Consider the following 27,707-nt stretch of genomic DNA (forward strand, 5'->3'; position numbering starts at 1 on the left):
GCTTGTGCAGCACTGAGCATGTGCGAGATCTGCAAGGCTGAAATCCAGGAAGTCATACAGTCTGGCTTCATGATGCCCACACTTAAAGCGGGGGTTCACCCTTAGAGGGCACTTTTCCCCCCTTAGATTCCTGCTCGTTATTACTAGGGGAATCGGCTATTTATTTTAAAATATGTGCAGTACTTACCCGTTTACGAGACGCATCCTCTCCGTCGCTTCCGGGTATGGGCTTCGGGAATGGGCGTTCCTTCTTGATTGACAGGTTTCCGAGAGGCTTCCGACGGTCGCATCCATCGCGTCACGATTTTCCGAAAGAAGCCGAACGTCGGTGCGCAGTATAGAGCCGCACCGACGTTCGGCTTCTTTCGGCTACGAGTGACGCGACGGATGCGACCGTCGGAAGCCTCTCGGAAGGCTGTCACTCAAGAAGGAACGCCCGCTCCCGAAGACCCATACCCGGAAGCGACGGAAGAAGATGCAGCTCGAAAACGGGTAAGTACTGCTTATATTTTAATATAAATAGCCGATTCCCCTAGACCGAACGAGCAGGAAGCTAAGGGGAGATTTTTTTTTTTTTTTTAAATGGTGGTGAACTCCCGCTTTAAGATGGCCCCCAGTCAATTTTCTATTTTATAAAGTGTCTAAATGCTGTAACAACCTAACAAAACGGACCTTAGTTTACAGACTAACTTTACTAGAATACATTAAGCTTGTGTATTACAGGGGTATTTATATTTAAAAAGTGAAATTGTGGCCGGAACTTCCGCTTTAAGTTCAGCTATATGAGTGTTTTTTTAAACCCAGTCTGTATGGAGCCTTAGGCTGAGAAGCTATGTATGCATACTGCTGCCCACTGTTTATTAAAGTTCTGTAGGCCCTGTGTGAGTCCAAGGAGGACTTTTAATTCTCAGTGGCTGCAAACCAAGGAGTTAAGCCGGCCATAGATGGAGCAATTTTTTTTCCTGCAAGCACTGGTTTCAGGAAAAAAAATTGCTTGATTCTCCCATTAACATTGACTGTTGTGTTCTTCATTGTGAACTTCCAGTGGAGGAACACAGTGATTACTGCTAGCGGCTAAAATAGCTGCTAGCAATAATCACACGTTAAATCTGACAGTCTGGTTGTGTACCCAAGTTTATCGTTCAATTGAGTACATTCAGCCTTTCCGTACATGGTTCAAATCTCAGCTGGTCACTGCTGAACCAGACATGATTCGAACAGGTTATGGCCAGCTTTAATTATATCCTTAAACGCCTTCAGCATCCAGTGACAGCTTGGGAGATCCTGTGGACTGCTATAGAAATGAAAGGCAAAACATTTTTATATGGATATAAAAAAAAGCATAAATGCTCCCCCCCCCCCCCCCCCCCCATTATTTAAGTGATCACATTCCCCCTGTTCTCAGCTGCATAAGAGTTGGGGGAGAAGAAACGGCAGCACCCAGTGAATGACTGTGCAGGGGGTGGGTGCATGTGTCAGGACAAGACTGATTATTGGAAGAGAGCACGGCTAGAGAACTGACCTTGGTGTATTCCATTTTAGTATGGTCAGTTTATAATAGGAAAGCAGTGGGACACCAGGACTTTTACACAAAGGAAGCAATTCAAGGTGAACAGGATACTTTCTCATACAGCAGGCACATATCAGAAATGGTACTCTCTAAAAATATTGGGTAGTTTTTAACCTTTTCCATTTCTAACTCTTCAAGAAAGTATTTGCAGCTTGCTTTATCAACTTCATTTGGACTAAAAAGGTTTTGGGAAGGTATGAAAAAGTTTGGAAGAGAATAGTTTTTCAGGCATTTTTGAAAGAATTCAACATATCTATTGAAGCAGATATGCAGGTCTTCCAGCTTCCAGTCTTCATCTTTTGGGTACTGAACACATGCATGCAGTAGAGCAGTCTTTGCTTGGTATGAGTAAAATTGATTCATTCTCTGATTTCCTCTCTCCTTGAGTTGTTTCAGTATATACTTCATCAGTTTAAGACATGGTTTCCTGAAATATTTGATATTTGTACAGTCAGAACATGCAAAACACAAATTAGGGCTGTAAGGAAAAAATGTGAAAACAGCCTCCCATATTTTTTTTTTTCATCTGTTGAGGGACCCAGGTAGTTCTTAGAGTGTTTGTAAAGGCATTTTTTTTTTTTAACCCTACTGCATGCAGTAGGGTAAAAAATAAATAAAAAATGACACCTAATGCAGCTCCCCCAATGTCAATCCAGTGATGTGCACGAGAGCTGAGGCCCTCCCAAGTCTTCCACTCCTGATTTGCTCAGATAAAGCAGCATTGGCTCCCACTGCTGTCAGTCAGCCAGTGACCGGGCTGAGATCTGTGTCTTATGTCTGAGTGTGGCTCAGCATGCATGCATGAGTGCCCCCATAGAAAATGACTTTCTATGGGGGGAGCCAGGAGTGCCAGTGGGGGACCCGAGAAGAGAATCAAGGCTACTCTGTGCAAAACCATTGCACTAAGAAGGCAAGTATAACATGTTTGTTTAAAGAAAAGAATAAACAGGGCTTTACTTTAGTCACGTTAAATGTTTGGGATGTACTTACTCCTACAAAAAGATTGGGCACTGGCACAAAAAAAAAACAGCACAGGGTAGTATAATCACTCATACCAGCATACTTATTGAATTGTAAAATGTGTGTATGTATGTATGTGTGTGTATATATATATATATATATATATATATATATATATATAGATATATATATAGATAGATATATATATATATATATATATATATATATATATATATATATATATATATATATATATATATATATATATATATATATAGATTTCTCGAGTCGTCTTCCAGGACGGCACCTTGAGAGTAGACTGGCTTCACTTGACAGGAAACACAATCAAAAAGAGGTTTAAAAACCCCGCCCCTCCCCGTGCACCTCAGTTCATGATTGTGTTTCCCCCAGCGAAACGTTTTTTTGTTTTTCTAAAAAGACCTAAGGCCTGGGGCTGGTGGTCCCCCTCCTGGAATGTGAGCCATGGGTCCTGGGAGGCCTTGAGCTCAGTGAGGCTTTTGCCTGTCCAGAGGGTCTCCCCGTATTGAGGGGGGGGGGGGGCTGAAGGAAAACTATGTTTGGAAACCCCCCCCTGCTAGGTGTATCTGGGATAGTGGCTACCTCAGAACACCTAGGTGGCTGGAATCCCTCTCTCCCGAGCGTCTTCCTACCTGCTGGGCCGGGTAAAGACGCATCTCCTCGCTGTGGACTCGGCTGCTGTTCTCCCAGGCTCGTTTCTCGGTGGAGCCAGCATTTCGACGCTGCGGCGCATGGTGATGACGTACTTCCGGTTCCGGTCTTCACCAAAATGGCAGCCGCCATCGGCGTTGGCTCACACACACACGGAGCGCAGCAGGGGAGAGAGTGGCGCCCGATTCGACGGTGCCATGGAGCGTGAGGACCGCCCGGCACTAACCGCTGCTGCAGAGGAAGCCACCAGGGGTGAGTCTACCTCTAAAAACTTCATTGGGGCACTTGGGACTGGGTCTTATTCCCCACACACCCCCCTTCCCTTCCCCTACTCCTTTTTTGTATTAAAGCCTCTGTCTTTTACTTTCAGGGGAAGAGGTTACTGCCCAGGGGGAGGCTTCTAGTGTTTCTGCTAAACATACATCTAAAGCTAAAAGATGTGGGAATTGTAGCATTAAGCTAGCCACAGACTATTCCAAGCTTTTGTGTGCTAAGTGCATTCAAAAACTCACAGGGAAGGAAACTTCGCTAATAATAAAAGAATTCCTGAGGGTTCAGTCAGAGATGCTTTCCATATTAAAGGAGTTTAAGGAAGTCTTAAAAACCAAAGAACCTGATCCCCCTAGCAGCTGGGCCCTCCTCACAGGAAAGCTTATCCACCTCGGCTCCGAGATTGTTGAGGGCTAGGGACGTTCTTCTGTCAGACTCTGAGGATTCGGAGGCTCAGGAAGAAGGTCTCATTGATAGCCAGACAGATGATGAGGATGAAGATGCTAGATCAGGCAAATTCATTTTTTCAGCGGATGACATGGGTGGTTTACTGGCAGCTATCTATACCTCTGAGGGGATTCAGCAGCCGGCCGAACTGGTGTCAGCACAGGATAAGATGTACCAGGGTTTGGCTAAACCCCAGCTCACCAATCTCTTCAGGACTTAGTTCTAAGAGAGTGGGCTGAACCTGAAAAGAAGTTACTAAGGTACAAAACCTGGAAAAGGCGCTGTCCCTTTAACGAAGAACTAGAAAACAAATTTTTCAAAGTCCCTAAACTAGATGCTTCCCTAGCTCAACTGTCTAGACAGTCTGACCTTTCCTTTGAGGATGCTGGGAATTTAAAAGATTCACTAGACAGACGGGCAGAGACCTCCCTTCGCAGGGCCTGGGAGGCTAATGCGGCAGCCCTTGGGCCCGCACTGGCCTCATCCTGCATTGCCAGGAATACGGATACCTGGCTGTCCAGGATGTTGGAACATATCCCGCAGACTTCAAAATTTAAGGATATCCGAGATTCCCTTAGAGTCATAGGTAGCGCTGTCGCCTAGCTAGCAGACGCATCAATTGAGACCATTCGAGCCTTTGCTAAAACGGGCGCTCTTATTAATGCCTCGAGAAGGGCACTATGGCTCAAAACATGGGAAGGAGATTTGGCCTCCAAATCCCGTCTCTGTGCCCTGCCCTTTGAGGGATCCCTCCTCTTTGGGACAGGTTTAGACCAGGCTCTAACTAGAGCCTCAGAAAAGGGTAAGCGGTTCCCTCCCAAACCTAAACAAAATAGGAGGAGATTTTTTCGAGGCCCCCAGAATAAAAACCGACCTTCAGACCGAAGAGCGGCCTTAATAGGAGGTGGATCACGGGAAAGGATAAGCCAAAAGGGGGAATCCTTTTCCCTGATCCTAAACCCGCTGGGAAAGACTCAAGTGACTCCAGAGTCGGGGGAGGCTCTCCCGATTTTTTTCCAGCTTGGGAAAGCATAACGCGGAGGTCCTCACATTTTGCAGATAGTGAAGGAAGCTACAGATTGGAATTCCGCCATCTTCCCCCACCAATTTTTCCTCCTCACTCATTTACCCCAAAATCCCCTCAAAGCGGCAAGCCTTCTAGGGAATGTGTCAGACCTAGCACAACAGGGGGTCATAGTCCCAGTTCCGGTAGACCAACAGGGGCAGGGGGTGTACTCTCACATCTTCGTAGTACCCAAACCCTCGGGGAAATTCCGTCTAATTATCAACTTAAAACCCCTGAATACTTATCTCCTCTACAAGAGGTTCCGCATGGAGAACATTTACAGTCTCAAAGGACTTCTTTTAGAAGGGGTATTTATGATAACCATAGACCTGAAGGACGCCTACCTCCATGTCCCCATTTTACCAGGACCATCAAAGATTCCTGAGATTCGCCATTGTTTCCCCTCAGGGGATCCAAACACTGGCAATTCACCGCTCTCCCCTTTGGGCTTGCCTCCAGCCCAAGAGTTTTCACGAAGGTGCTAGCAGAGGTGGTCGCCTTTCTACATCTGAAAGGCATCCTCCCTTGTTCCCTACCTCGACGATCTGCTGCTGTTCAATCCAGTCGAGCACTTCTTCTCACGGACCTGACCACCGTCCTGACTACACTGGAATCCTTAGGATGGATTATAAACAGAGAAAAATCTTCTCTCCTCCCAGAACAGGAAAATCTATCTGGGGTTTTTAATAGATTCTTTAGAGAAAAAGCTTCTCCTACCAGTAGACAAGGTCCAGAAACTCATCTCAGTGGTCAGGTCTGTCAGGGGAACAGCAGATATTTCACTCAGGGAGATCATGGGGTTGTTGGGACTTATGACCTCATGCATCCCAGCAGTTCCGTGGGCCCAGCTCCACTACAGGCCACTACAGGCCTTCCTCCTCTCCTGGGATGGGAAGGAAACATCCCTAGACTCCAGGGTCTCCATTCCAGAGTCGGTAAGGAACACTCTGGAGTGGTGGCTCATTCCTCGGAATCTGGGAAGGGGCCTTCAGTGAAACCAGTCAAACCCCCCTCAGGGATAACCACGGATGCCAGCTCCTGGGGATGGGGAGCCCCACATGGCGGGCCTACAGGCCCAGGGTTCCTGGGATCGACACCAAAGGGAGTCCTCTTCCAACTTCCGAGAATTATCAGCGGTCGGAAGAGCCTTGGAAGCGTTCGAGGAGAGAATCCTGGACCAAGAAATACAAATTCTCTCCGACAACGCGACCACGGTGGCGTTCCTGAACCATCAGGGAGGCACCAGGTCCCGTTCGCTCCTAAGGTTGTCCCTAGAAATTCTAGGCTGGGCAGAACAGAGAGTCCGCTCCCTGTCAGCAGTTCACATCAGGGGAGTCCTAAACCTAGAAGCGAACTTTCTAAGCCGCCAACCCATTCTCCAGGGAGAGTGGGAACTAAGTCAGGAGGTCTTCGATTGGGTATGTCATCATTTCGGCAACCCAGAAATAGACCTCTTTGCTCACAGGAGGAACAAGAAGATAGAAAGGTTCTTCTCTCTCTCCCGGGATCAGGGATCGGAGGGTGTGGACGCGTTGGCCCAGGCCTGGACATTTTACCTAGCCTATGCCTTCCCTCCCCTGAATCTGATCCCGAGGGTATTACAAAAACTGAGTCGTTCACAAGGGAAGCTGATCCTGATCGCTCCCTGGTGGCCCAGAAGATCTTGGTTCCCAATGTTAGAACCAGTGGTCGGTCCTTCCTCCCTCCCTCTCCGGTCCGGGTGGACCTTCTGCGGCAGGGACCGATCTTTCACCCAGAGCCAGGCTTTTTCAGTCTGACGGCCTGGTACTTGAGAGGTGGAACCTGCAGCGGAAGGGTTGCTCAGAGAAGGTAATGGATACCCTCTTAGCGAGTCGTAAGGAAGTTACCAGGAAGATCTATGCCAAGACCTGGGGGGTGTTTTCACGCTTGTGCGCAGCAAGACAAGCCCCACTACCCGAAATTTCAGTTATCTTGGAGTTCCTTCAGGAAGGGGTAGATCTAGGACTAGCTACGAGAACCCTAAGAGTACAGGTTGCCGCCTTGTCCTACTTTTTAGACAAGAGGCTGGCTCTGGATCCTCTTATTAAGAGGTTCCTGACGGCCAGGGATAGGTTGTCACCTATACAGATATCCAGAGTTCCCCCTTGGGACCTCTCCCTGGTGTTAGACCAGCTATCCAAACCTCCGTTTGAACCGATAGACAGCATTCCGGTTAGGCTGTTAGTATTTAAATTCTCCTTTCTTTTGGCCATCACCACGGCCAAAAGAATAGGAGACATGCAAGCGCTCTCAATCAAAGAGCCCTATTTTCGTTTATTCGAGGACAGGGTGGTCCTAAGTCAGGATCCCCTGTACCTACCTAAGGTGGCAACGAAGTTTCATAGGTCACAAGAAATTATACTTTCTTCTTTTTGCGCAAAACCACAGAATGAAAGAACGAACCTTTCATTGTTTGGATGTAAGACGCTGTTTGTTAATTTATTTAGAAAGGGTGAGCGAGTTCAGACGCTCATCACACTTGCTAATCAATTTTTCAGGACAGAAAAAAGGTTGCCAAGCATCTAGAGCCTCCATATCTAGACAGGCAATTTCAGTAGCATACAGTAAGGCTGGCAAAACAGTACCTAAAGTCAAGGCACATTCCACGAGATCTATAGTAACCTCCTGGGCAGAGAGAGCAGGAGTTTCAGTGGAACAAATCTGTAGATCAGCAACGTGGTCAAGCCAGAACACCTTTCTAAAACACTACCGAGTGGAACTCCTGTCACCCCAAGACTTGACGTTTGGCAGAAGAGTCCTGCAGGCTGTGGTCCCGCCCTAAGGTAGGCCTGAGGGTTACTTGCTTATCTCTCAAGGTGCCGTCCTGGAAGACGACTCGAGAAAATACCAGTTACTCACCGGTAGCTGTTTTTCTATGAGTCTTACAGGACGGCAGGCCTATTTCCCACCCTGATGACTTCGTATGGTTTGTATTTTCATATACTGGTTCCCGTGCTCTAATGGTGGTTACTTTATCACGAACTGAGGTGCACGGGGAGGGGCGGGGTTTTTAAACCTCTTTGATTGTGTTTCCTGTCAGGTGAAGCCAGTCTACTCTCAAGGTGCCGTCCTGTAAGACTCATAGAAAAACAGCTACCGGTGAGTAACTGGTATTATATATATATATATATATATAAATAAATAAATAGGAAAGGTAAATAAAATTACTGTATTTATTGGCATAGAACACTTTTTTACCCTGAAAATAGAGGGTAAACTGTGCCTGCGTGTTATACGCAGGGAGCTGTGGAAAGTTTTTTTCTGAAACTTCCCTCTTAAAGTTAGGGTGCGTGTTATACGCCGATAAATACAGTAAATATTTGGGGTAAATGAATATAAATGCTAAGACATAAAGTGAATGGCATACAATAAAAATCAAATAAATATGTGCAAAAATTATGAAATTATGAAATGTGATAGAGAACGTCGCAGAGACATCCTAGACGTGGATCAAATGTCCGTGAACAAAAACTGCAACCAGTGTGCACCTAAATATAGAGCAATTGGGAATAAAGAAAAAATCCACTGTATCTAAACAAGAAGGAAAAAAGTCCAGTTCCACAAGGGAATATCCAAATAGGTTTAAATGAAGGGGATGAATTGACTGTCCACCACCACCAAGACGTATTCCTCCTCGTGCGACACACACAGAAGAAACGATGTAACCTTACCAGATTGGATGGACCTGTTAAGACACATGGTCGTATAGGCTTGCAGGTAAACCTCTGCAGGGTCTCAAAGCTCATCAAAGGTATCCAGATCGTCCACCTCCTATAAGCCTCCTCATTTTGCCAATGGGAAAATGCAGATGTCCCTCTCTCCAAGGGGAATAAACCCATAAATGGTAAAAAATGAGAAAGGCTGCAATGGTGCGTTACCTCAAAAAATTGGGGATATTTATTGTATAAAAGGAGCAGACGATACAACAAGTACATTTTAAATTAGATCAGCAAGTTAAAAAATCCGGCATTAGTTAGGAAAAAATACGTACACCCGTGCTTCCGGGGTCAAGTAGTGAGGACAATACGTAGCACCGCCCTGACCAGTTTTTTATACAGGGGGCATACAACGAATGTCTTAATATACTATGTATCAAACATTAAGACATACTCCAAAGGTAAAAAGCAATAATGTTACTTATATCACCCTCCATATAATACACTGAAAAAGGAAATTTTGCATATAGAGACAGTAGTCAGCAAAACGTATTGAGGTATTATAATAGAAAAAATTGGAATATAAAATATTGAATAAAAGAAATATATATAGATACATGAAAATACCCTGAGAGCTCGGTCAATGTAAGTGGGAAATACACCATAAGAGAACCGAACACTAGGAAGCCAACAAAATGAACAAAGGGACATTCAACATTAAGGGCATAGGGTATAAAAAATAAATAGCATATGTCTTTATGTATCAAAAAATTTGCATCAGACCTGACATCTGTTTGTACATAGTCAAGACTATAAAAAGAAGCACAGCCAATCAGGAGTTGTCAATAAAAGCGTTAATTTCAATATCTACATTAAGGCCTAACAGTTTAAGACATTTAACCCTATATAGCCAACTCTTTTCGAGTTTGGATATTGCCCTTCTTTTAGGATCCCCTCTCCAATGACATTTAAGTTTATCTATTGCTATAAAAGAGGTATCGGTAGGGTCTCCATCATGCACCTCCCTATAATGCCTTGATACGGAATGTCCTCTAAAGCCTCTCCTGATATTAACCTATATGTTCATTTAATCTCACTTGTCATGTGAGTGAATGAGAAACTTGTAAAGCGCAACATATGCGAACTGAATCGCCTCTGGGCGGTGTATCCATTTCATGGGTAAGGAACCCCTTGACCTCAGAGATGGGTTTTAATCTTTCTCCTGAAGGCCAAGTGGTCCGACTCCAGTCGGATGGTGGTTGGTAGTGCATTCCACAGGTGAGGTCCCTGGACTGCAAATCTTCGATCTCCTTTGGACTTGTATCTGGCTTTGGGTATCTGGAGTAGGTTTTGATTGGTGGATCGCAGAATGCGATTGGGGTTATGGGCTTTTATTTTTTCGCATAGATATTGGGGGGCATTGCATTGAATACACTTATGTATTAGGCAGAGTGCCTTGAAAGTAATTCTGTCTTTTACTGTCAACCAATGAAGGGATCTCAGTGAAGGTAAGATTGATTCCCATGTTTTTTTTCTGGTCACTAGTCGAGCGGCCGTATTTTGAACGACTTGCAGATGAGTGATTTGGTATTTGGGGAGTCCTAGATAGAGGGCATTTGCGTAGTCGAGTCTGGAATTGATGATTGTTCCCACCACGACTGCAATGTCCTCTTTCAGGATAAAGGGCGTGAGTCTGCGTAGTAGGCGCAGCAGATGGTGGGATCCGCTGACTACTGACCCTATTTGTGCATCCATTGTCATGTAGGTATCGAAAATGACTCCAAGACTTTTGACTTTGGTGCTAGGGATGATAGTTTTACCCAGAATGGCGGGGGGAGTCCATGTTGAAGCGGGGTGATTTTTCCGGTTGACGTGAAACAGGACAAGTTCTGTTTTCGAACCGTTGAGTTTAAGATAACTGTTTGTCATCCAGATATCTTTTAGAGTAAGGCATTTCTCTAGTCCAAGAGAATGATCCTTTTTGTTGCAGATGCGGAAATACAGTTGTGTGTCGTCTGCATAGGAGTGGTAAAGTAACTTCTGTTTACTGATTATTTCAAAGAGAGGGCGAAGATAGATATTAAACAATACGGGCGACAAGGGAGATCCCTGAGGGACTCCGCATGATACTGTACGTTTTTAGGGGGTCCTAAAAGAAGGGCAATATCCATTCTCGAAATGAGTTGGATATATAGGGTTAAATATCTTAAACCGTTAGGCCTTAATGTAGATATTTAAATTAATGCTTTTATTGACAACTCCTGATTGGTTACACTTTTTATAGTCTTGACTATGTACAAACAGATGTCAGGTCTGATACAAATTTTTTGATACATACGGACATATGCTATTAATTTTTTATGCCCTTAATGTTGAATGTCCCTTTGTTCATTTTGTTGGCTTCTTAGTGTTCAGTTCTATTATGGTGTATTTCCCACTTACATTGACCGAGCTCTCAGGGTATTTTCATTTATCTATATATATTTCTTTTATTCAATATTTAATATTCCAATTTTTTCTATTATACCTCAATACGTGTTGCTGACTACTGTCTCTATATGCAAAATTTATTTTTTGAGTGTATTATATGGAGGGTGATATAAGTAACATTATTGCTTCTTACCTTTGGCGTATGTCTTAATGTTTGATACATAGTATATTAAACCTATATAAGTGGTGATGTCAATGCGTCGCCCGTGCTCTTTGAAAACGTAATTTCTGACGAAACTGGTCAGTGCGGTGCTACGTATTGTCGTCCCCACGTGACCCCGGAAGCACGGGCGTAAGTCTTTTTTCCTAGCTAATGCCGGCTTTTTTAACTTGCTGATATAATTTTAAATTTACTTTCTGTATCGTCCGCTCCTTTTATACAATAAATATCCCCAATTTTTTGAGTTAACGCACTATTGCAGCCTTTCTCATTTTCCCATTGGCAACCTTAAGACCCCTTTCACACTGAGGAGTTTTTCAGGCGGTTTAGCGCTAAAAATAGCGCTGCTATACCGCCTGAAAAACTCAGCTACCTCAATGTGAAGGCCTAGAAGTGACCTTCAGCTACTGGGTTCCACGCTTTCCAGACCCAGATCTTGTTAAGTTATCTGCTTTAAAAGTCCAGATCTGCTGGCATTGCCTCTGAAGACTCGGTGAGTACACTGGTTGGGTCAGGCCAAGCAATGAGCGCTCCCTCATTATTAGTTGCTGTGCACCAGTATTCTTTCTTCCTACTGGCTTTTGCCATGAAAGAGGTTAAAGCTGTGGGAATGAGCAATGACGTCACCCACAGGGTAGAGTTTTGAGTGCACACTCCACACTTTCTCTCCTAGAGGAATATCTCCCTACTGCTTGTAAATACCACATGGATCTTCCGTCCATTTCTGCTGCCTGCCTATAATGACTTTGGTCACTTTTGGCCACCTGAACTTGAGGCCTTCCTTACCTTTTAGTTTGAGCCAAGCCAACCATGCTGCATATCCAATTCTAGACATTTGGGGAGGGGGGGGGGGGACATGCACATGCAGTGGAGCCACTGGTCAAGGTACTGGCAACACTCCATTTCCTTGCCAGTGGCTCGTTCCAGGGTACAAGTGGAGTCGTGGCTGGGATGGCACAATCCTCCATGAGCAGATGTATGCACCAGGTTGTCCCCGCAATCCTCACGCATGGCCAACCAAATCATCAGACCCACCCAGGAGCATCTGCGGGTGAAAGCAATGCGTGATTTCTACAGAATTGCCAGATTCCCACGCCCCGTGGGGGCCATTGATTGCACACATGTGGTACTAGGGCCCCCCCCCCCCCCGTGACACATATACCGCAATCGTAGCATTGGCCATTCCATCAACTTACAGGTGATAGCGATGCCCAATGCCTCATATGGCACGTCCGTGCCAAACACCCAGGGTCAAGCCACAACAGCTACATATACTGTCAAAGCCCCATCCCAACAGAAATTGAACAGAACATGTATGGGGACAACATGACTGTCCGCCCCCATGATGCAGACATCACGAGGGGCACATGCACGACTAACATCCTCCTGTCTTTTCCCTTCCAGGTGACGTGGCATATGCACTTGGGCCCCATCTCATGACTCCATTCCGGAATCCTGAAACCCCAGGAGAGAGAAGATACAATGATGCGCGCACACACACGTACCCGTGCAGTGGTGGAACAAACCTTTGGCCTCCTGAAGTCCCGTTTCCGATGCCTGGACACGTCCGGGGGGGCCCTGTTGTATTCCCCAAACTTTGTGTGCCAGATCATCGGTGCATGCTGCACAACTTCGCAGTGAGAAAGGGCCTGGAGGTTGACCTACGTGATGACCTGAACCAGACATTCCCCCCCCCTAACCGAGGTTACCCCGTCTTCTGAGGGAAGAGCAGTCAGGAGATGCCTCACAGTAGGCATCTTTGCATGTTAAACCCACACATTCTTCATGGCACAAGGAGAATGCACGCATACACACCACTGTGGTCCCTAGCACACACCCCACATCCTCATCAAATTGAATTAGCCCAAGTCCACCATTCAGGACTTGGGAGCAGCAACTCCACGGCAAGGCTCCAATTATGTTGCTGTCCATTCATACCACATTCACACGGACCTGGGGTTCACTTCTCCCTGGTCCTGGGGATCACTTCTCCCCCACAACAAGGGTGACATCCCTTTTCCGGCAGGAATGTCACCCCCACATTCAAACACCAGTCACACTGTAGCCCTGCACTACTGACCGTTGTGCTTGGGCCAAAAGAAAAAAAAACTCATACCTGAGTATACACAAAATAAACAAAAAACAACCTGAGTATATTGCAAAAATACAAAAAAATTAAGGCGCTGACGTGCCCACGCCTGCCATGGCCCCGCCTGCCAGTGCTCATCCTGGCCAGCTTACTCGGACCAGGCGACGCAGGTCGTTGATTTTTTCAAAATGTCATTGGGGCTCCTGCCCTCACTCCCCAAAGCATTCACATCATCAGCAATCTGCGCCAGGATCTCCTCCTCTGGCCTGGGTAGTATTGGCACTCTCTGCCCCATGGAGAAACCTATCATACTGGGCCATGGCCCTGATAATGACCGCCCCTTCTCCTGTGGGGAAAAATAATCTTCCTCGCTCTTCTGAGCTGCTGAGGCAGACATGGCTCATAAACAATCAGCTGCACAGAAAACAACAAAAGTACCTTGCTTCAGGGAGGGAACAAGAGGATGTACTTTTGCACTGGACGGGCGCATGTCTGGGCGTATTTCACTATTACGCCGGGCCTAGTTCGTATCTAACTGATTACGCCGGGCCTAGTTCTGAGCATGCGCAGAGAGGCGCTGAACACAGTCAGCGTCACGGCGCATGCACCGTCCGTTCGGCCCTTCATTTGCATGGGGTCACGGCTCATTTCAATGGAACACGCCCACTTCCTTCCTACTTTTCAATTACGCTGGCTTACGCTAGGATTTACGTCGCGCCGGCGCAACGTCGGGCGCAAATACTCTGAGGATAGGGTACTTGCTCTCTAAGTTGAGCCGGTGTAACGTAAATGAGATGTGCTACGCCGGCCTATATATGGCGCCGATGTACGTGGGATCTGCCCCTACGTCTTTTTTTAGCGCCACCCTTTGGACACCTACTAATGTTGATTTTTGGTGAGCATTGTTTCGAGCATGCGTGTTTGTACTTAGGGACTTTTGTCCAATGGACTTCTGTACACCGCGCTCGGAAAATCCAACAACAAACCGTTGTTCGCGGAACATTTTAAAGCCTGCCATCCAACATTTGTCTGCGGATAATCCGACAATTGTCCGATGGAGCATACAAACGGACGGATTTTCCGCCAACAGGCTATCATCAACAATTCCCGTCAGAAAATGCGATTGTGTGTACGAGGCTTAACTCTCTGCTTCTGCATGCGAGTCTTGAGGCTGATGGTAGCCTACTTTGAGTCAAGTCCCTTTTGCCCAATATTTCTGCCCAATATACTCTAGACACGTGCAACACACCAATTTGTCGTTTGTGACAGATATTTGTCCTGTCTCTAGACAGATTTTGTTTGACAGAAAATACTGGGCTACTCATGGCTTGATGTCCCAGGAAAATGGTTCTGGTGTTGGGAATCTTCTCTTCACACCTTTTGGAATATTCTCAATACAGAAGTCAGAATGTTGTGCTGGGAGGTGGAGTTCTAGGCACCCTGTCAGTATAGGAGTACTTGATATCTAAAGGAATCCTCTCAATAAACATCTGTAGCTTCAGGCAATTTGGCCATTTTTTCCAGCATTGAACCCACCTATTAAGGCCCATACACACGATCTGACTTTTTTTCAACAACTACAGTCCGGACGTGTTTTATCAGACAATCCGACCGTCTGTATGCTCCATCTGACAATTGTTTTTCGGAATTTCCTCGAACAAATGTTCACTGTGCATGCTCTCAAACGTTTCAACAAAAAATGTCCGATGGAGGATCATCCGTTCATGTGTACACAAGTCCATCGGACTAAAGTCCCAAAGTACAAACATGCATGCTCAGAACCAATGCTAAACATCAGACAATAATAGCAGAAGTTGCCCAAAGGGTGGCGGTAAGATGCTGAAAAAACACGTGATTTGGTGAATGTTGGCTGAAAATGTTCTGTCGTGTGTATGCAGAACAAGTTCACGGCCAACTCCCTTCTGACCAAATCCACGGAAAAGTTTGATGGAAGTCCGATCGTGTTTGAGGCTTTAGAGAGCCCTCTGATCCAGATTGACCAGCGTCTGCCACTCGCCTCTAACAACGGTCAGGTTTTGCCCTTTCCATTCCATTTCATAGACTTTTGGTTAAGGCTTTGTACAGTAGGTCTCCCAATCTGTTTCCCAGTGGTATCTGACTGGTTTCTCCTGCACTTCAGTAACTACCCTTGAACTCTTTGGACATCTACTGCAGTATTATTCTCTCACCCACAAGGTGAGTTCCTTGTAGCCATCACCTCTGCAACTATTATCTGAACTGGAAACCTTACAGAAAAAACTTTTTGACCTTGATCAGTGAGCACTCTTGGGTTTTTGGAATTGGGCAACTGGTTTTTCAGATATATGTTAAGGCTGCTATCTGGCCTTATGGTCACACATTCTCCAAGTTCTACCAGATGGATTTTTTTACCTTATCCGATGCCAGCTTCAAACTACTGTAAAGTAATACTAAAGCTTTGTTTAAAAACAAACATGTCATACTTGCCTCCACTGTGGCAGCTCGTGCATAGTGGCCCCGATCCTCCTCTTCTGGTGGTCCTCTGCAGCTCTCGTAGCTCCGCCCAGCATTAGATGACCCTTAGGACAGTGGTCATCAACCTGTCTTCAGGCAGGCCAGGTTTTATGTATTACCTTGGGGAGATGCAGACTAGAATACTGCAATCACTGAGCAGCAAATGATATCACCTGTGATGTATTTCAGTTATCTTGCAAACCTGTCACTGTCAGTGGGCCCTGAGGACAGGGTTAATGACCACCTGCCCTAGGATAAACGCTCTCCTGAGGGGGTTACCTTGCGTGTGCGCTCCTGAGTCATACATTGGCGTCCATAGACACTGGGCCGGATTCAGAAAAGATATCGAGTTCCGGCCGTCGTATCTATGCGCCTGATTCATAGAATCAGTTACTCATAGATATCCCTAAGACCCGCCAGGTGTAAGTGTCGGATCTTAGGCTGCAATTTCAGGCTGGCTGCTAGGTGGCGCTTCCGTATGTTTTACGCAAGGAATATGCAAATTATTATTTACGCCGATTCAGGAAACGAACGACCGCCGGCGTTTTTTTTTTTTAAGTCGTTTGCGTTCGGCTTTTTCCGGCGTATAGTTACCCTGCTATATGAGGCGTAGCTAATGTTAAGTATGGGCCGTCGTTCCTGCGCCGAGTTTTGAAATTTTACGTCGTTTGCGTAAGTCGTTTGCAAAAACGGCTGGACGTAATTTACGTTCACGTCGAATGCATGACGATTTGCCGATGTCATTTGGAGCATGCGCATTGGGATTTCAGTCGCGGCCGGCGCATGCGCAGTTCATTTGGCGCGGGGACAACGCTTCATTTAAATGATACACGCCCCCTACCCGCCGAATTTGAATTCCGCTGGGTGATTTATGCTACGCCGCGCAGCTTTACAGGCAAGTGCTTTGTGAATAAAGCACTTGCCTGAAAAAACTTGCGGCGGCGTAACGTAAATGAGATACGTTACACCATCAGAAAGATCCGCTGATCTTTCTGAATCTGGCCCACTGAGTGTATGAATCGGCCCCGATGACTGCCCCAATGACTGCTGCTTTCAGGAAATTCAGGGCTCAGGTATGATAAATGGGGGGGCCGGACACTGTATGGTGTTTTTTCACCTTAATGCATAGGATGCATTAAGGTGAAAAAACACAAGGGTTTACGACCCCTTAAAGTTTTTCAGGCAGCTCTTGCATGCAGTCCGCCGATTGTGTGCATTTTTTTACACTTTTTTTTATTTATTGTTATCAAGGGGTGGACAAGCCCCTTTAAGATGGGGAAAGGACAGCTCTGAAACCAGAAGTGACAATCATATGACGTCCTCTGCTTCCCGGGGGGAAAGGGGGCGTTAGCACAGAGGAGCCAATGCGCGTGCCCGGCAGCCGTGATGTCCGCCGGGCACCCGCAATCGCTCGTGACAGAGCAGGAACGTGGATCTGTGTGTGTAAACAGATCCACATCCTGTTGGGGGAGAGGAGACAGAGCGTGTGTTCCTAGTGTATAGGAACACTGATTAGTCTCCTCCCCCAGTCAGTCCCATCCCCCCACAGTTAGAATCACTCCCTAGGTAATACATTTAACCCCTTTATCGCCCCCTATTGTTGACTTCTTCCCTCCAGCTACTTTTATACAGTAATCTGTGCATATTTATAGCACTGATCGGTCCCAAAAGTGTCCAATCTGTCTGTCGCAGTCACTATAAAAATCGCAGATCACCGCCATTACTGGTAAAAAATAAAATGCCATAAATCAAAACCTATGTTGTAGGCAAACCAATCAATATACGTGTGGGGGAAAAAAAAACTGATATGTATTATAGTAAAAATATGTTTTTTTTATTTTTCAAAATTGTCGTTCTTTGTTTATAGCGCAAAAAATAAAAACCGCAGAGGTGATCGGATACAACCAAAGAAAGCTCTATTTGTGGCCGAAAAAAATTATAAAAATCATTGGGGTACAGTGTTGTATGACTGCGCAATTGTCATTCAAAATGTTACAGCGCTGAAAGCTGAAAATTGGCCTGGTCAGGAAGGGGGTGAAAGTATTGAGTGGTTAAGTACTTTACTCTTATTTAGCTATTTATATATTTTAATATCTAGAAGGTGACAGAATGTATTCTTAAAAAATGCCATATACACTTCTAGGACATTACAGATATGAATGTGTTAAGAGTCAGAATTTGAGCCCACAGATGTCAAAGTGAGATTGAGGTCACAAATAGCAGTGACTGATCTAGCAGACTATCAAATTCTGCTGCACTTTACTCAAAGCTTCCAGATATAAGACTGGAGTTCCACTTGTAATGTTTGTTGTGAATATGTCTGTAGCACCATTTCCACCACTTACCTGCAGCAATTGGATCCTTGACGCTCACAGCAGGTTTTTGCGCTTCCGTGATGGCTTATTATATCTTTTTCAATATTTGAAAGGAAATACACCATGTATCTGGGGGGAAAAAAAGGGAAACGGTCATCTACATGAACTGTAAGAAATGATGCTAGGACTGTGTGAAATGGGAGGTTTCCATCATACTAGTTGACAAGGAAATTCACTGTATTGTTCATTCACGCACAAGAGCATCTAATTTGTATAATGGTTTTGCAGTGTCTATATTCTTATAGAATAAATGTTATGCTCACTCTCGCTCACCCCCTTCCATTTCAAGTTTTTTTTTTCGTTTTGCAACTTTTAACCACTTCAGCCCCGGGCCATATTGCTGGTCAAAGACCAGGCTACTTTTTGCGATTCGGCACAGCGTCGCTTTAACTGACAATTGCGCGGTTCGTGCGACGTGGCTCCCAAACAAAATTGGCGTCCTATTTTTCCCACAAATAGAGCTTTCTTTTGGTGGCATTTGATCACCTCTGCGGTTTTTAGTTTTTTTTACGCTATAAACAAATATAGAGCGACATTTTGAAAAAATGAATATTTTTTACTTTTTTGCTGTAATAAATATACCCCTAAAATATATAAAAAAAAAATATTTTTTCCTCAATTTAGGCCGATACGTATTCTTCTACATGTTTTCCGTAACAAAAAAATCGCAATAAGCGTTTATTGATTGGTTTGCGCAAAAAGTTAAAGCGTTTACAAAATAGGGGCTAGTTTTATGGCATTTTTTATTAATATTTTTTTTTAACTAGTAATGGCGGCGATCAGCGATTTTTATCGGTACTGCGACATTATGGCAGACACATTTGACACATTTTTGGGACCATTGGCATTTTTATAGCGATCAGTGCTAAAAAATGCATTGATTACTATTAAAATGCTACCCAGGCCAATTCTGACACTTGTCTACTACATGTAAAAATCATCATTTGTTTTTTGCTCGAAAATTACTCTATGGTGGTCTTTGCACTTTTTATGTTGCACGGTATAGAGCTGCACGATTCTGGCTAAAATGAGAATTGCAATTTTTTTGCTTAGAGATAGATCACGATTCTTGCATCGTACGCCGCGGCCGTCGCATTCTCTTACGTCGTCTCTAGTCGGCTTTTTACGGCGTATAGTTAAAGCTGGTATTTTGCGGCCGTATAGTTAGGACTTGCCATGTTAAGTATGGCCGTCGTTCCGCGTCGAAATTTGAATTTTTTTTTTTGCGCAAGACGTCCGTGAATCGGAATGGACGTAACTCACGTCTAAGTTAAAAAAAAAATGACGTCCTAGCGACGTCATTTAGCGCAATGCACGGCGGAAAATTTAGAAACTGAGCATGCGCAGTTCATTCGGCGTGGGGACGCTCTTCATTTAATTGAAACACGCCCCCTAATCGCCGATTTGAATTGCGCCGCCAGAGATACACTACGCGCCGTAACTTACGGCGCAAAATCTTTGAGAATTCAAAGCAGCCAAAAGTAAGTTACAGCGGCGTAGCGTATCTCACATACGCTGCGCCGATCTAATTGTATGTGAATCTACCCCAAAGTATCTTTCATTCTTTCATCAAAGGTTGGAAGCCCTGCCTCAGCCAGATGCATACATACACAATTAACCACTGAGAGTCCAGTTTATGTGGGTTAAGACATAATTTCCGCAGGGAGATGAAAATTTGAAGGCAAACCAGCAGGGACCATATTTTCTTAGATAGTTCAGATTTATTTCTAAGGAATGGGTGAGGACTTCCATATGGTATGTATGATCCACTTCAGTAACCACTGGGCGTAGAGTAGGAACAGTTTGTTGTTTCCAGTACCTGGGGATAAGTGCATTTGCTGCATTTAGCAGGTGGGCATTACCGATTTCTTATATGTTCCTACTGGTTTGCCTGTATAATTAAGTAATATGACGCATGGGTCGTTAGGAACTTCATAACCTTGAATCTCTTTGATCCAGTGTAAAATAGTCAGCCAATATGGTGAATACACGGACAAGACCACCACACATGGGCGTGGGTTGCCCGCTCTCCGCATTTCTTACCAACATATGGTGAAATAGTGGGACTTAATGTAGCACCACTGTGGTGTAATGCTATCTCGTCAGCAATTTATAGTTCACCTCTGTCGTTTTGGAGGACATCAAACAGGTGTGTCAGTTGGAGAATTGTAGCTCATTGGGCATCGATGGGTGTCTTTTGTAGGTCTTGCTCCCAATTGGTTAAAAAGAGCGGCCAGTCCTTTGATGATGGTGCTTGCAAGGCTTGATAAAAGTAGGAAATAGGTTTCTCAAGCGGTTGATCATCTACAAGGGCAGTTTCAACCAGTCAGGGAGATCTTGAGAAACCATTGTTGACAAGCACAGAGGTCATAGTCAGCATTTTTCTTCCTCCAAACACGATTCAAGTTAATGCCATAGAGCTCAATTTTGGTCCCACCTGACCACTTCTCCCAATCCCTTTCTGAATCATTTAGATGTTCATTGGCAAACTTCAGATGGCCTGTACATGTGGCTTCTTGTGCTAATTTTGGAGGAAAAAAATAGCTGACTCTGACCCTAAGGCCCCGTACACACGAACGAACATGTCTGCTTGATACTGGTCCACGGACCAGTTTCAGCAGACATGTTCGGTCGTGTGTACGACCGACCGGACAGGTTTCCAGCGGACATTTGTCCAGCCGACCGTTTTCCAGCGGACAAAAATTTCTTGGCATGCTAAGAAACATGTCCGCTGGAAGCCTGTCCGTCGGACATGTTCGGTCGTCTGTACAGACTCACTGTACATGTCTGCTCGGCCGCCATCCCTCGCATGCGTCGAAGTGATTTCGACGCATGCCGTGGAAGCATTGACCTTCCAGGGCCGCGTAATCGGCGCGGCCGCGTATCGTGTACGCGCGGATTTCTGTCTGATGGTGTGTACAACCATCAGACAGAAATCTCAGGGCGGACATGTCCGCTGAAAACGGTCCGGCGGACCTTTTCAGCGGACAGTCCGTCCGTGTGTACGAGACCTAAGAAGTGAGTGAACAAAGTGCAGCGCTAAACCAATATTAAAATGCATACAAATGAAGTGCAACACTGCAAATATAAAGTGCATGAATCAATGTATTAGACAGAATCAACTAAAGTCCATAAAGGAAAAGTCCCATAGGAGAATCCGTGCTGTAAATGTAAATCAAAAGGCCACAAACGTGACACCCACCACACAATCACAATTGAGGCTTACCAGGGAGCCAGCGACCACCCTTAATCGGGGGGTCAATCAACGCTCAGTCAGATCTTAATTCCGCTCTGTAGGAGACCAGATGTCCTCTCAGATGGTGAGTGATAAAGGATTCACAACGAAGCAACGTCAGGAACCCCTCAGTGGTGCTCAATACCCAGAGTATATGCTGTCACACATGGCTCTCTCCCAATCCTCCGTCACTCACCATCTGTGGCTATCTGAGGGGACATCTGGGCTCCTACAGAGCAGATTTAAGATCTGACACCGGGCGGGAAAATCGGGTTGTAATCACTTTTGTTGCCAGCGGTTTAGACATTATTGGCGTGTTGAGTTATTTTGAGGGGACAACGAATTTACACTGTTATACAAGCTGTACACTCACTACTTGACATTGTAGCAAAGTGTAATTTCTTCAGTGTTGTCATATGAAACAGATAATAAAATATTTACAAAAATGTGATGGGTGTACTCACTTTTGTGAGATACTGTGTGTGTGTGTGTGTAAAATATAATATTTTTATATTACCTTCCTATTGGCCTCTGTACAGCAGAGGGAGAAACAGAACTCAGAGCCAATTCTGTCCTTTTAACAGTTTGAACGTGTAAGAGAGGCTATGACTTCACTAGTGTTTCAATTATCTTTCATTTATACACTGGCTGTGCTGTCTGGCAGGGGGTGCCAAGTTCACAAGACTGGCTTTACTTAACTAGAACATAAAATAATTCTTATGCATTCCATTATGTCTTTAGTGTTACACATCTAAGCAAGCAATCGTACATCTTACCTTTTTTGTCTTTCTGTTTGGCTACCATGTAGCATGGTTCGATTCTATAATCTTGTTTACCTTTGTGCCAAGCCAGCCGTCAATATTCATTCCATTGCTTGCACTTTTAGGGCCATTGTCGTATTTGAAGAGCAAGAACCAGATCCACCGATATATTCTCAGGTTCATTAAAATAGTCAGAGTAATTGCAGGGCTTGAAGGGTCTTTCCTCTCTAAGGAGGCTGGATTACCTGTTGTGAAGACAGAGCTGTTTGTACTTGTGAAGTGCTATCCGGTAGTCTCATAAATAAACATATCACAATCTTCATATTTACCTGAAGGGTCACCCACTTGTGAATTTGAGATTGTAGATCATTCATGCAGACATACATTTTTTTATCTCAAAATCATCAGTCTAAAATGGAATTCCCGACAAACAACTAAACAGAGGCCCTCTGCACACCAGGCAGATACAGATTTATTTTTTTCAATGTAGTGTCTCCTCTGTTCATTCTAAGCAGAATTCACAAATTTCTTCCATGGTGTTTGGTTCCAGGGGGATTGCATACTGACTCTTGGCTTTGCCTAAGGAAAGGGAGGCATAGGGTTCCCCAGACCCTTCAAATATTACCAAGCAGTCCTATATGACTAGAGTCCTTGACTGGATTAAGATGGGTCAATTTGGAGCAAGAAATGGCCTCGCTACCGCTACATACTTTACCATGGAAATACTCCTACACTCTCACCTTCAGTAAAGCTCCACCCATTAATACTAATACGCTTAAGGTTTTCAAAATCAAGCTGTATCCTCCTCTGCTGGACCAACAGGAATGACGCTGGTTTCCCTACTGTGTCTATCAACCCACTATTTCAGTTTTTCCTAGCTACTAACCAATTGTCAGTTCAAAAATGTATGGTTTACAATACATTGTTGTGGAAATAGTTTTCTGTAAATTCAATCACTGATCATGTCACTCCTCCACTGAACTTCTGGTAGGCCCTTTCCTGTCCAACACTATCTTTCTGCCATCAAACCCCAGACTGTCCAAAATGAAGCTGTGTTCTGCTGTTGAGAATCAGTGTACTGATGTTTTGCCCCTGGAGTATGCAACTCTTGATCTCCTATAAACTTTTTTCTTGCCTGGGTGAAGGGTATGCACTGCCTTTTCTTAGTATATGGGAGAGTGTTCTAGGGCTCACTCTTACAAATAATGTATTTTTTTTTGTGCATAGGTTGTACATCTCAAGCAGATTCCTGGAAGCTGGATGTAAGCGTTTGACCAGATAGTAGAGGGTGCCCTCTCACATAAAATGTTCCCCACCACTCCATCTGTATATTAGAGGGGTCAGTGGGAACGTGGAACCTTCACATTTTTGGGGACTGCTTGTTAATACATCTGCTTTGGGGAAAATATTCAAGATATAATGGCTAAACTATCCAACGTTAAATTACAGAACAGACCTGAGGCATTTCTGTTGCATCTTACCCCAATACCTAAGAGCCACTATAAAAAGGAAGAGAGGAGCAGCAGCATAAAACACGGTTGATTGAAATTCTTTTTAATTCTCCCAGGAACACCGCTTTTATTTTCTATCTATAAATTTATTCTTCTTTTTTTTTATTTTATCAACCAGCGGGTTGAACAAAAAAATCTGATTCCCCCATCCACACATTCAAGGTGGATGGGGGATTCCTTCCTGCTTGGGTATTTTAATCTGACAGCGGGAGCCTTCCCTACTGTCAGAATGCAATGATCAGTATTGTTGGACTATAGCTGTGAAAAGCTGGTCGACTTGTGTACAACAAGCCTGCCCATACATAAATCTATAATTCCATCTGGCTCCTGCTTAACCATCTGAATTTCTATTCATATATGGCTGGCTTTGGCGCATGCTGTGGATGAGAAATTTACCCCGCACTTCGGCATGCCTTATGTCAGCCCTCAAAATTTCCACTCGCCTGCTAGCATTTGGCGAGTGGATTTAAGCTGGGGGCGAGTGATGACAGGGCTGCATGACCAATGTCCCTTCAATCTGTGCCTACACTTAGAGCCCCAATGCGATTGGCGGCCGAAGAGGAAAGGTGCATGCTCGGGAAAAGTAGTCTGGTGAGCCGCGCACAGGCAGAGCAGTACACAGGTGCTCTCCTTACAATTCTCATTAAGCCATGGACCTAACAGTATGACCTCTCTGAGCCTGCCCCCCGACCAAGGGAGCAGGAAGTAATGAGTCAGGTGGAGGATTGCAAAAATTACCACTCCGGGTGTCCCAGGTAGGCAGTGCAGCGCTCACTGAAAGTTGCCCTGACATGAGAGTGATGGCCTTCCAGTTTGTGCAGTTTTCATCTTGTGCTCTATGTAGGTGTCCAGCAGTTCAGCCTGAGCACTGTGAGCAGGACTGGTCTCAATGTGTGCTTTGCGGTGTCAATGTGCGCTGTGCTATGGTGTCAACGGCTGTGCAGTTGTGTGGATCTCAGCGCTGGAGTGTACTCCCTCCCGCTGTGCTGCAGCTCCTCTCCTCATTGCCAGACTGAATAAAAGGGGGAAGTGGGGACATGCAGTGTGGCACCGCACACACAGGCTCCTGATGATGAGATGAATAGGAGCGGAGAGAGAGGATGGCTGGATGGAGTTGCAGAGGAGACAGCAAGAGAATGGGGAAGAGATCCAGTTCTAGTCGCCCTGTCCCTTGGTCTGCCCCCAGTGCCTGTCCCTTTGGTCTGTCCCCAGTGCCCTGTCCCTTTGGTCTGTCCCAGTGCCCTGTCCCATTTTGTTAGTTGTTTTTGGTAATATCTTGATTCTGCATTAAACATTTAACAGTGACATTCCATGAGATAATCTACGAGGGCGTGTTTAGGGGGGCAATAGGCATGGAAGCAGTGTATGAATTGGGTGGGGCAACTGGTGGCGAGTAACTCTTGAGGCCTGGCTAGTAGCTCAGGGCTTGAAATTTTTGAGCCCTGCCTTATGTTGTATTGTGTGATGCGTTCCTTTGAGGATGCATATTTTTTTAGGTAAATGGATATGTGTTGAATTTTTTTTTCAAAGTAGCTTTCTATGATACCTCTAGCTTGTTAATTGCAAAGTGTTCTATCGGGTTGAGGTCAGGACTTTGTGCAGGCCAGTCAAGTTCCTCCACCCCAAACTTGCTTATCCATTTTTTTTATGGACCTTGCTTTGTGCACTGGTGCGCAGTCATGTTGGAACAGAAAGGGGCCATCCCCAATTGTTCCCCAAAAGTTGGGAGCATGAAATTGTCCAAAATGTCTTGGTATGCCTTAAGAGTTCCCTTCACTGGAACTAAGGGGCCAAGCCCCTGAAAAACCCCACACCCATAAATCAAAAAATTAGGATAGGGGGAGGGGAAGGAAGCCACTCACATTTGCCACATCCGTAAATGCCAGGGATAACCTGTGATATCTCCTGGGGCTCACAGCGTTTGTCATACTAATATGTATTTGTGGTCTCACTAATTTCGCTGGCCTGCCTACTCTTTGAGGGCTCCTACATATGTTTGGATCCAGGTTCTGATATATCTGGTTGTAGTATATTGGATATATATGTGTCTTTGCTACACCCCTCTCATCCTTGCCCCGGAATTAATGTTCATCTGCTAACCATTAGAACTGTTTTTTTATACCTACGGTACATTTTATTAACTTATTCCCGACAGATGGAGCTCTCTCTGGTGGATTTTGAAGATATGTCTACTATTTGGAACTTCTTATCACTATTCCTATTCCCTATATATGCGACTTGGAGTATTCCTAGACAAAGAAATATATTTCTCTACTGTTCATTTCTTCTGCTCATCCTGAGGAAGCCCAATGGCGAAAACACGTAGATGATGCACAGAGGATATTTTCTATGTCCTATATGTTTTCTTTTATTGATTTGTTCTGTAATAAATTTTTTAATCTTTGTAATAAATGTATATATTTTTTGATATTCTCGTCTTGCCTCTAAAGTCCGACCATCAATTACCGCTTCTTGAGTAATTTTTCTGTTACCCCACACCATAATCCCCCCTCCACCAAATGATTTGGACCAGTGCACAAAGCAAGGTCCATAAAGACATGAGCGAGTTTGGGTGGAGGAACTTGACTTGCCTGCACACAGTCCTGGCCTCACCCTGATCAAACACCTTTGGGATGAATTAGAGCAGAGACTGCGAGCCAGGCCTTCTCGTGCACATCAGTGCCAGACCTGACCAATGCTTTTCCGAAGAATGGTCACACATTCCCATAGACGCACTCAGTGACGCTGCTCCCATAATCCATGCGCCCGACCCCTAATCTACATGCAGGGTGCCGGATGCATGGATTGCAATTGGGGCTTTTTTTTTTTTTAGAAGCGCATTTTCAGAGCCTGAAGCTCTAATTGGCTTAAAAAAAGGGTGGGCGCAGAGCACTGCGACCCAAGCCCACCCAGTTGTGTGACAATGACGAATTAATATTTGCTATTGTCTTCCTGAGTCTCCTCCCAGCCAATCAGGAAAGAGGGTCCTGAGACTTGTCACCCGATTGGCCGAGAGGGGGGAGCGGTCCTATGGCCGCCTAGGAGGAGGAGGGTGAGCCGCACAATGGAAGCCGCCTTGATGCAGAGGATAGGAAGACGCAGGGGAAGCTACTGCCTGGAGGAAGCGCTGCTTACGACTTAGATGGGGTAAGTGCAGGACTGGTGACCAACCGGGGGGGACAGCCATACCACCAGCCACACTTCTAAACATTGTGGACAGCCTTCCCAGAAATGGTTGAAGCTTTTATAGATGCAAAGGGTGGGCCAGCATAATAGTGAACCATAATATATATATATATATATATATATATAGATATATATATATATATTTATATATATATATATATTATATATTATATATTGTGTGTGTGTGTGTGTGTGTATATTCTACATTATCAGAAAGGGTGATCACGGGACTTTCACCTACAAGTTTGTGAAAGTGAGATTTGTAACATTGTTCTTACAATACTGTATATGCAACACTGAAATAAGCACAGATTGCAGCAGAAAAAGTGAGTAGTGCTGCATATTTGGACTTTCTATATGTATAAAATATAATGTTTTTCAATTGTGTGTTTAACTGTTTGCCTGGAATTTCATTTTAAGTTCACTTAGAAAATAAAAAAAAACGCGAATGAGATATACTGTCTAATCTATCTGTTTTTTTATAATCATGTTTTATACACAGGCATAGATGTACAGTAATTTTTGCATACCTGACTGTTTAAGGACATTATTGACCAGAGTTCTGAATTCATCCAAGATATGTTTGGCCAAGTATATTTCCTTCACCATCATGTATGGAGTCATGGCTGATGGTTTCCGCTTTTTAAATGCTAGTGTGTAGAAAGCACCACCCTCACTCAATACTTGTCAACTCATTGCGCAGTAACTCTCAAATGAAATGTTCAGC

The 27,707-nt window shown here is 44.8% G+C and overlaps 1 protein-coding gene across 2 annotated transcripts; it reads right to left on the reverse strand.

Annotated features, from left to right (window-relative positions):
* Window positions 1–697: 697 nt before the first annotated feature.
* LOC120937032 (cyclic GMP-AMP synthase-like) lies at window positions 698–27,572 on the reverse strand. 2 transcript variants are annotated; one of them, XM_040349952.1, is made up of 4 exons: window positions 27,511–27,572; window positions 22,299–22,528; window positions 18,258–18,356; window positions 698–1,997 (listed from the first exon to the last, which is right to left on the reverse strand). In XM_040349952.1, exons 2-4 carry the CDS (start codon window positions 22,331–22,333, stop codon window positions 1,604–1,606), a joined length of 528 nt encoding a protein of 175 aa, XP_040205886.1. In that variant the 5' UTR covers window positions 22,334–22,528; window positions 27,511–27,572; the 3' UTR covers window positions 698–1,603. The 2 variants fall into 2 exon arrangements, with proteins under 2 accessions (XP_040205886.1, XP_040205887.1); XM_040349953.1 differs by lacking the exon at window positions 18,258–18,356.
* Between the last annotated feature and the right edge of the window lie 135 nt (window positions 27,573–27,707).

Source organism: Rana temporaria, chromosome 4, assembly GCF_905171775.1.
Source record: "Rana temporaria chromosome 4, aRanTem1.1, whole genome shotgun sequence".
Taxonomy (NCBI): Eukaryota; Metazoa; Chordata; class Amphibia; order Anura; family Ranidae; genus Rana; species Rana temporaria.

Coding starts and splice junctions, on each gene's coding strand:
- LOC120937032 (XM_040349952.1), bottom strand. CDS start 22,333: ATGCTACATGGTAGCCAAACAGAAAGACAAAAAAG. Junction 18,357..22,298: donor CAAACAGAAAGACAAAAAAG/GTAAGATGTACG, acceptor TTTTCCCCCCAG/ATACATGGTGTATTTCCTTT. Junction 1,998..18,257: donor CAAGGATCCAATTGCTGCAG/GTAAGTGGTGGA, acceptor CAAATATTTCAG/GAAACCATGTCTTAAACTGA.